This window comes from Chelonoidis abingdonii, chromosome 6, assembly GCF_003597395.2.
Source record: "Chelonoidis abingdonii isolate Lonesome George chromosome 6, CheloAbing_2.0, whole genome shotgun sequence".
NCBI lineage: Eukaryota > Metazoa > Chordata > Testudines > Testudinidae > Chelonoidis > Chelonoidis abingdonii.
The window spans coordinates 31,458,370-31,468,277 of record NC_133774.1 but is presented as its reverse complement, the minus strand read 5'-3'; the positions used below and the strand labels follow the sequence as shown (position 1 = coordinate 31,468,277).

Below are 9,908 nucleotides of genomic sequence, written 5' to 3'. Positions count from 1 at the left end.
GCCACCCCTGCACTGGCACCTCAGAGAAAGACAAGGGGAGCGAGCAACTGGTAAACACTGGAAAGAGCAAAATGAAATGACCCCCGAGGCGAAGGAATGGGTAACACCCCCGCCGTTGAACAGGTCAGAACGGGAGGCGGGTCCGTCATGACTTGCTCCCTGCGCGCGCACCCAGCCGGAGAGCGGGCAGTGCACCGCTTCCGCGAGAGCCTGGGGCACCACGCGCACCCGCCTCGCGCCAGAACCTCGCCATGCCAGCGCGGTCTGCAAGCCCCGCCCCGCTACGCGAAGCCACGCCTACTTCTCTGCTCATTGGGCCCCTACTCCAGCGCGCCAGAGCTGCCGCCGCTCAAGCGGGAACCGCCGAATTAGGCTCTCTGGCTCCTCGGCGTGCGGCGCTTCCCGGTCTGAGCCGGCTGCACAGTCTGGGGCGCTGCGGGCGGCACCGGGCCCTCCACGCTGCTCGGCACCCTGATGCGGAGCGGCCTGCGCCTGGGCCGTGCTTGTGGGGATCTGCCATTGACTCTGTCAGCGGCCCTGGGAACAATACAGCTAAACTCCCCTAAGGGCTGAGGCTGAAACGACTCCTGTAGAAAAGTGTGTTATTGTTGTTCCCCTCCATCTCCCCGCAGTATAGTCACTGTCTGCGGAAAAGGCACAACGTAGCTCAGGAGCATCGTTAGCGCTCCCCTGTTGCTGTTGTGTACCACCAAGGACTGTTAATAAGCAAATGCTATGTGTGGTTAAGCAAAAGGCACCTTAACTAAGCCTACACTGAGCGTTTCAGCCTTGGCAGCAGAATTAATTGAAGTTTCGATACGTACTTTCTTCCAGAACTGTTAATATTTGTCCTGGGTTATACTGAAGCTGTAAACGATACTTTAATAAGGGGTGGGTATATGTGTGTTTATACATATAAAATGGAGCTTATGCTGTTTGTTTTGTCTGTGCATGCTATGTAAAAACTTGCTCCACCACCCCATGACATGAGAGATTTGTTAACTGTGGATCTAGGGGTTTAATCCTTTTTTATAGATCTGCTCCTGTTTCATTAGTTGTACATGTGTATTGGGAAGATTACCCTTATAGCCTAAGTCTGTTGTCACTTAATGTAGGCTCTCTTCGATAAACATTTTCCTTTTACTGCAATGAAGCCTGAAAGTCTCATGATTCTTTATGAGGATGACTCTGTAGAGGTGCACTATATAGATGGATCCAGACTGCTTCTTTCTCCCTGTGGCTCTGAATTCCTGTTTGAAAAGGCACTTTCTGTCTCTGCCCATCCTCTGCACCCAGCTGAAAGGATTCGCCAAAGGACTCAGTTTGTTATTAGTACCTACCGAGTACGTGAGTTAAATTTTTTTTTTCTATGCTATCTCCACATAGACCAAAAATAAAGGAGAAGAGCAGGTGGGATAAGAAGGTAGTACCATGGCATATTATTATTCCTTCCATTATAGCAGCAAACAACATAAAAATGTTCTGAAAAAAAGGTAGTTGAAACATTGAATGAACCTTCAGTGTTAGCAATCCAAGTAAACGTTGTCAGTTAGCTAACGTTCTTCTCAAATATATTGTTCATCCACAATGGGCTTCTATACATCTGGCCCTTAGTATTCCAAAAGGCTATGTAGACCTCTTAATGTTGATTGGTAGTTCATACAGTGCCTTGGCGTTTGGTAGTTCATACAGTGCCTCTGCCTTGTAGAGAAATTGTGATGGCATTGTTGGTTATCACTGTACAAATAATGCTGAATTCTAAATCACTGTTTTCCTCCCAAAAAGAGGCGATAAAGCAACCAGTGAAATGTTCCCACTGTGTAGCCAGTTCCATGATCATGTGTCTCATATCCTTTCCTCAGGAGCAACTCCTACGAGCAATAGGTTTCCGGAACCAGTTTTGTACTTCCTTGTATTTACCTTCAAGTATCATACCTTTTGAAAGGAAAAATGTAAGTTTTTTGCATACCTAATAATATTTTTCCAAAATAAACTTCAGTGAAAGTCTGATTCAGTGATTTTTTTTTTCTAGTTTGTTTTACTTTGGTAGTATTTTTTTTGTTTTGTTTTGTTTTTTAAGTTCTGTAAAATGCAGTTTGGTTGGTAAATTAGATGTAGAAAATTTTGATTTTTAAGTTGCATAAGAAGAACATAAGAGTGGCCATATTGGGTCAGACCAATGGTCCATCTAGCACACTATCCTGTCTTCTGACAGTGGCCAGTGCCAGGAGCTTAAGGGGAATGAATAGAACAAGAAATCATCAAGTAATTCATCCTGGAAATTAGAATGGAAACTACTTTATTTAGTTTGGTAAAAGCACCCAATATTAAAATGATGGGCACAGTGGAAAAAGTTATACAAGAATGTAAGTTGTACTTGTATGTAGCTAGGTAGTTGAGGTGTAACTGATCTAACATCAAATTTTGATACCTTTTTTGCAAATAGGTTTAATAGGTATGGTTTCAGGTACCTCTGAAATGTGATAAGACAAAAGGTCTAAATCGGGGTCCCTAATGTGGTGCCCGCAGGTGCATCTAAATGCACCCATGTCCTGGCCGGCGGTTGAGCATCCGCCAAAATGCCGCCGAAATTCGGCGGCATTTCAACGGCAACGCCTCTTGATGACGTCACTTGCCGCCGACAAGCGACGTCATCGAGAGGCATTGCCGCTGGAATTTCGGCAATATTTTGGCTGATGCTCGACCGCCGCCACGGTCCTTCATCTGGTGCCTGCCAGATGAAAAGGTTGGAGACCACTGGTCTAAATTCATTATCATATTTTAAAATTTCCTTCGGGAATATATTCTAGACACTTTTTAAAAGAGATCCACATCACTAAATCACCAAAGCCACTGCCCTGTTGGTAAGATTGGAAGGATTAGATTTTTAAAAAAAATGTTTATTTCACTGTACACAAACTGAAATAAACATTTCTATCGATCATAATTGAAATTTATAGACAGGAAAAGTTTAAAAAAATGCCACTTGAGAACTTTGATTAAAGGATAATTACTTTGTATATTTTGACATGTGATATTGAAAAATTGTGTTTTTAATGGTTAAAAAGCTTTAATTTTTTGAGTCCCAGCATCTACTGTTATTAAAGAACTATTGTCTGACCTCCCATCCCATAATTTTGCACAACTGTGAAAATTTAAATGCATTAAAAACAATGCTAAAAATTAACTCACTCTAGCCATTGAAATTATTTTTTTTTTTTTAAATTATCAGTCTGCCAAGCCTACTTGTTGGCAGTCTCAACAGAGAGGACAAGGATTAAATGAGCATAGTAACTAAATTATTCCTTTAGCACTGAGTATGGTTCCGCTTGAACAGGTAGAGGCACACTTGAGAAGTGAAGTGAGATGTCTTATTTTACAGATAAATAGGAACCTTCACTCTTCATCACTGTCACCTTTCAGAAGAACTAAGATCACTTAAAATAGATTCTACTACCTTCTGTTCATTTTCCTCTTTTTAGAGTCTTCTCTCTGATATCTCAGAAATCAATTGGCCTAGCCCCAATGCTACTGATGCAGCAGAATATATGGATAATGGCAGTGTAAAAATCTCATCCTTAGATGGTCGTGCTTATCTCTGCATGTCAGAACTACAGCAAGAGTTTTCAGTGGAGTTTTTATGCAAAGTAAGCCAAAAGTGTACTGCGTCTTCGTCTTTCTCTGAAAAAACCAGCAATAATCAAAACAAAGGTCAGCATGGAAAATCAAGCAGAAGTGTTATCTCAGAAATGTTTCCTAAACAAATGAGAATGGAGAATAAGAAAGAGGAACATTGCTGGACTATAAACAAATGCAGGGAACTGGACAAATCAAAGGACTGTTTAAATCAACTAAAAAGACAAGATGAGGCCCCATTGTCTCTTACACGCTGTTCATCTGAATACGTGTGGGTTATGCAGCGCTGGTCTGTTTCCTCATATCCAGAAGAATGGAAATACCCTTTGTCCTTGGCATTAGTGTTCTATCAATCGCACACTGATAACATATGTAAAACATATGTGGAGAATAAATGCACTAGAAATGGAACTGCAGGATCTGATGTTTTAAAGGAAACTGAAAAAACAAAGGCAGTTTCTCATTTGCCTAGAGCTTTGCCACTCAGCTGTAGTGCACCACACCTCCACAGGTAACAGGAAATTTGTTTGCTTTTTAGTTTTGTGCAATATATTTTACAGTTCCGAAGATCTGAATGTCAGCTCTTCAACAACCTGATTGAATATTAACCATCGTAAATGTCTATTTAAAATAAAACATGTAACAAACACACCTTTTTTAGGCACCTCATGAAATGTGGTGTTCATAAGACCAACAATACATATACTGGGGTAAGAAATTGTAATCTCAGACGCTATCCGTTGGTCTAGAGACATTTACATTGAACACATCACTGGCCACCGCCAATACCAGGAGTGAGCTGATGTGGCTCCACGCACCCACGGGGGGGAGGGGGAAACCCTTACAACCCCCCTACTAAACTATATCCCCTGAGTCCTGAACCCACCGATCTGGATTCCACCACGTGAGGGTCACCCTGTCCCCATTACCCGGCCCGCTTACTCATACTCATGACTGTGTGTAACCCACTATATGAGCGATGTACCCTCACTGCTCCCCTACTATATCCTGACCCCACCCACCGTGCACCCCGCATTGGGGACATTACAGACTGTATGTATTATATGCTGAACCATAACCAAATACCAGCATCCCCCCATACACTGTATGTTGCCCACGATAGCTAATGACTGACACATCAAACTCTTTGTATCATCTTTATTTAAATATTTTCTAATAAACCTTTAAATCTGAAGAAAAATGATAAACTTTAATATTTGGTATATTGTCACGAGAGAACCTCTAATTTGACAAATATGCAAGTAACAGTAATGGGGATATTGAGAAAAATACATTAAAACTACTTTGGGTTTTGGGAAAATAATGCTTGGGAAGTTTGTCAGGCATGGACTACTCTTTTTAAAAACTGTATTTTCAGAAAAAGGAAGAGGATAAGGGGTGTGTGTGTGTGTGTTTATGTTCGTTTGTACACATCCATTCTTGTTGGCTGTTCACAAAAACATTCATATTTGATTATAGGTAACTTGTTCCATATTAAGTATGAGAGGGAAAGTACAGCTATAACTTAGAAAGTCAGGTTAAATGGTAATTGAGCAGACTGAGTTTCCTTGAAACAAATTTTTTAAGGGTCACAAAGTTTGAACACTGTCTCTCACACCAATTTACTCTGAGATCTTTCATTGACTGAAGAATAATTTCTTGGGTAGCTGGGTAGTTCTCAGTTCATCCATTTGCAGTTCCTGAACATGTGCTGCTACTTTAAATGAGTTGAGTATTGCATTTTTTAAAATATTTTATCAAAAATTAAGCAAGTTATACGAAGATTTCCCTGGCTTCTTTGAACAGTACAAAATATTAATAATAATACTGATGAACTGGGAACTTATTACAGCTTTTCTGTTTTTTGACTTTTGCCCAGGTGGAGTTTCTGTGACCTCTTTCTACAGAGGAAGCAAGACAGTGAACATAATTCACACCCTCTACTAATAAAAATTGTTTGGTGCCAGGGTATTATTTACAGGTAAGAAACAAATAACTTGTTCACTTTTGGAAGCTTATGCACTTCTGTGGTAATTAAGCTTTTAAAAAATGAAATTTCCAGATTCAAATCTCTATTTTACTTCCTTAGGAGTTACATTTAATATTCTGAACATGTTTTTGCTGTATTTATCAGGGTTCATTACTCTGAAATAAAACTTCATAGACTGGGACTTGGCCATTGTGGTATTAGCTTGGGAGTAAACATATGTCACTGAATTGAAAAATGTTTTATTCAATCATTCTTTAATTATATGAACTTTTTTGAAAAAGGTGCTTCAGAATTTCTTGTCTTTGAAAATTCTGGGCTGGGTATGTATTGTACAAATAAAGTTAGGACTTTGAGGCCACATTTAAAACTCTTAAATAAGAGGACTGGTTTTTTTGGAGTCATGGAGGGAGAGAGTATTTAGCTGCTATGGACAGCTGCCAGAGTTAAGGAGTTTGGCTCCTCTGAAAATTATGCTGCTTGTTTAGGGCTAATTCCAGGTAACCAAGTTTTAATATGTTGGTCCCAGTTTGCTAAATCTGGATTTATTGAGAATCAGCCAAACTCTACTATGAACTAATTGTATAGATTTATATGCAAATAACTTAAAATAGGGCTGTCAATTAATCGCAGTTAACTGATGTGATTAACTCAAAAAAAAAATCACAATTTAAAAAATCGTGTTTGTTAAACAATAGAATACCAATTGATATTTATTAAATATTTTCGATGTTTTTCTACATTTTCATATACATTGTGTTCTTTGTTGTAATTGAAATCAGTGTATATTTGATTATAAATATTTGCACTGTAAAATGATAAACAAAAGAAATAATATTTTGCAATTCACCTCATACAAGTGCTGTAGTGCAATCTTTGCTGTGAAAGTGCAACTTACAAATGTAGGTTGAGGTTGACGGGTTTTTGTTTTGTTTTGTTTTTTTTGTTTTGTTTTTTGGTTACATAACTGCACTCAAAAACAAAACAGTGTAAAACTTCAGAGCCTACAAGTCCATTCAGTCCTACTTCTTGTTCAGGCAATTGCTAACACAAACAAGTTTATTTATATTTACAGTAGATAATGCTATGCTCTCCTTATTTACAATGTCACCAGAAAGCAAGAACAGGCATTTGCGTGGCAATTTTGTAGCCTGCAAGGTATTTATGTGCCACATATGCTAAACATTCATATGTCCCCTTCATGCTTTGGTCACCATCCCAGACAAAATGTATCCATGCTGATGATGCTCATTAAAAAAAAAATGCATTAATTAAATTTGTGACTGAACTCCTTGGGGGAGAATTGTATGTCCCCGGCTCTGTTTTTATCTACATTCTGCCTGTTTTATACACCTCTTCCTCAATATAATGCTGTCCTCGGGAGCCAAAAAAGTCTTACCGCGTTATATCAAACTTGCTTTGATCTCCCAGAGTGCGGAAACCCCCTCACCCCCACCCCGGAGCACTGCTTTACCACATTATATCTGAATTCTTGTTCTATCGGGTCGCGTTTTATCGGGGTAGAGATGTATTTCATGTTATAGCAGCACATGATGTTCATTTTAAGAACACTTTCACTGCAGATTTGACAAAAATGCAAAGAAGGTATCAGCGTGAGATTTCTAAAGATAGCTACAGCACTCGACCCAAGGTTTAAGAATCTGAAATGCCTTCCAAAATCTGAGAGGGATGAGGTGTGGAGCATGCTTTCAGAAGTCTTAAAAGAGCAACGCTCCAATGCGGAAACTACAGAACTCAAACCATCAAAAAAGAGAATCAACCTTCTGCTGGTAACATCTGATTCAGATAATGAAAATAAATGTGTGTCAGTCCGCACTGGTTTGAATTGTTATCAGGCAGAACATGTCATCAGCATGGATGCACGTCCCCTGCGATGGTGGTCGAAGCATGAAGGGACATATGAATCTTTAGCGCCTCTGGCATATAAGTATCTTGTGACACTGGCTACACCAGTGCCATGAGAACTCCTGTTCTCATTTTCAGGTGACGTAAACAAAAAGCGGGCAGCATTATCTCTTGCAAATGTAAACAAACTTGTTTGTCTGAGTGATTGGCTGAACAAGTAGGAATGAGTGGACTTGGATATTCTAAAATTTTACATTGATTTATTTTAGAATGCAGGTTTTTTATAGATAATTCTACATTTGTAAGTTCAACTTTCATGATAAAGAGAGTGCACTATAGTACTTGTATTAGTAATTTTCAATTTACCTATTTCTTTTGGGTTTTTTTCAGTGCAAATACTTGTAATCAAAAATAAATATAAAGTGAGCACTGTATACTTTGCATTCTGTGTTATAATTGAAATCAATATATTTGAAAATGTAGAAAAATCCAAACGTTTAAATAAACGGTATCCTATTATTATTTATCAGTGTGATTAATCACTTGACAAGCCCTTACTTTAAAATTAGGGCTGTCTACACTGGCAAGTTTTGTGACCACAGCCTGCCTTTCGGCGACAAAACAGCAAGAGCATACACACAACAATGGGACTTTTGTCCCAAAAAACACTCAGTTTTGGCGACAAACAACTGCCACCCCACAAGAGACTTTTGTCTTTTCCCCCTCCCTTTATTGTTGACAAAGAGCCAGTGTAGACACTGCTGATTTTGTCAACAGATCTGACTTCCACCAGTATCCCACAATGCCTGCCCTGATTGCTCTGCTCAGTGTTTTGATCTCTGCAGCCTTCCAGGCATGTGCCCCTTCCCTTTCAAAGCTCCAGGAAGTATCTGTGGCCTGCTCCCTTTGGGGAACAAACAAAGAGCAAATCACTAGAATGCTCCTGTTCTGCCCTGCACTAGGAACACAGCGTAGGCAGACTGCTGCTGCAGGGGGAGAGGGACAGACTGCTGTGCTGCTTTGCCATTTCTCAGCACCAAGAGCTCACAGAGATTAGCCCACGAAAGCTTATGTTCAAATCAATTTGTTAGTCTCTAAGGCAGTGGTCCCAACGCGGTGCCTGCGGGCGCAATGGTGCCTGCTGGGGCATCTGTGCACCTGCTCACTGGCCGGTGGACAAGCATCAGCCGAAATGCCACCAAAAAGCGGCGTCATCAAGAGGCGTCACCACCTGAATGCCACTGATTTTCGGCGGCATTTCAGCAGCGATGCCTCTTGACGTTGCCGCTTCTCGGCATTTTGGCGGATGCTTGTCCACCGGCCAGGGTCCTCGGTGGCTCATCATCCAGCGCCTGCCACCTGGAAAAAGTTGGGGATCACTGCTCTAAGGTGCCACAAGTACTCCCGTTCTTTTTACGGACACAGAATAACACGGCTGCTACTCTGAAACCTGTCAAATAAATTTGTTAGTCTCCAAGGTGCCACAAGTACTCGTTCTTTTTGCTGATACAGACTAACACAGCTACTGCTCTGGAACGTGTTTGAAAATCTTATTTCAGTGTCTTGACAACTGAAACAGAATTTGGTATTATGTCCTTCACAGTAGTATAGTGGGAAAGCAAATACTTTAACGCTTCATTCTTTCTCTAGAATATCTATTTGCCAAGTAACAGTGAGTGAGAAATATTTCTGAACTTTCCAGTGTTTAACCCACATGAGCAGACTGACTATTGAGGTCCCAGTTCTGCAATTCATTCCACCTGTGTTTCCCTGTACCCATGTAAAGCCATTTAGACTTCAGTGGGGCTTTTTGTGGACAGAGTGCACTGCCACCCAGATTAAGTTGCAGGATTGGGCCCTGGTCTAGTCATAGATCACATAATATTATGTGATCATGTAATGAAAAATCCTGTATCATATCAAAATATATACAAGGAAGAGATGGTAAGGTTGCTAAGGTAGCATTAAATCTGAGGGCTTGTCTAAATGTGGATAAATGTAAAGTAATGCACATTGGGAAAAAATAACCCCAACTATACATACAATATGATGAGGGCTACTTTAGCTACAGCTAATCAGGAAAGCGATCTTGGGGTCATCGTGGATAGTTCTCTGAAAACCGTGCACGCAGTGGCAGTCAAAAAAAGCAAACAGGATGTTAGCAATCATTAAAAAAGGGATAGAGAATAAGACGGAGAATATCTTATTGCCCTTATATAAATCCATGGTACGTCCATATCTTGAATACTGCGTACAGTAGTATGGATGACACAAAGCTGGGGGGTATTGCTAACACAGAGACAGACCGGGATACAATACAGGAAGATCTGGATGACCTTGTAAACTGGAGTAATAGTAATAGGATGAAATTTAATAGTGAAAAGTGCAAGGTCATGCACTTAGGGATTAATAATAAGAA

At 40.3% G+C, this 9,908-nt stretch overlaps 1 protein-coding gene across 4 annotated transcripts in view; it reads left to right on the top strand.

Moving 5' to 3' along the window:
* Positions 1 to 490: 490 nt before the first annotated feature.
* Positions 491 to 9,908, top strand: part of C6H5orf34 (chromosome 6 C5orf34 homolog) — a 21,461-nt gene continuing 12,043 nt past the window's right edge. For 3 of the 4 annotated variants that reach the window (XM_032780823.2, XM_032780822.2, XM_032780824.2), the window contains exons 1-5: positions 497 to 527; positions 1,116 to 1,343; positions 1,863 to 1,952; positions 3,483 to 4,147; positions 5,516 to 5,617. In XM_032780823.2, coding sequence (XP_032636714.1) covers positions 1,149 to 1,343; positions 1,863 to 1,952; positions 3,483 to 4,147; positions 5,516 to 5,617 — 1,052 coding nt within the window. In that variant the 5' untranslated portion in view covers positions 497 to 527; positions 1,116 to 1,148. Of the gene's footprint in view, positions 528 to 834; positions 892 to 1,115; positions 1,344 to 1,862; positions 1,953 to 3,482; positions 4,148 to 5,515; positions 5,618 to 9,908 lie in introns of all 4 variants that reach the window. The other variant, XM_075066935.1, reaches the window with a different exon arrangement.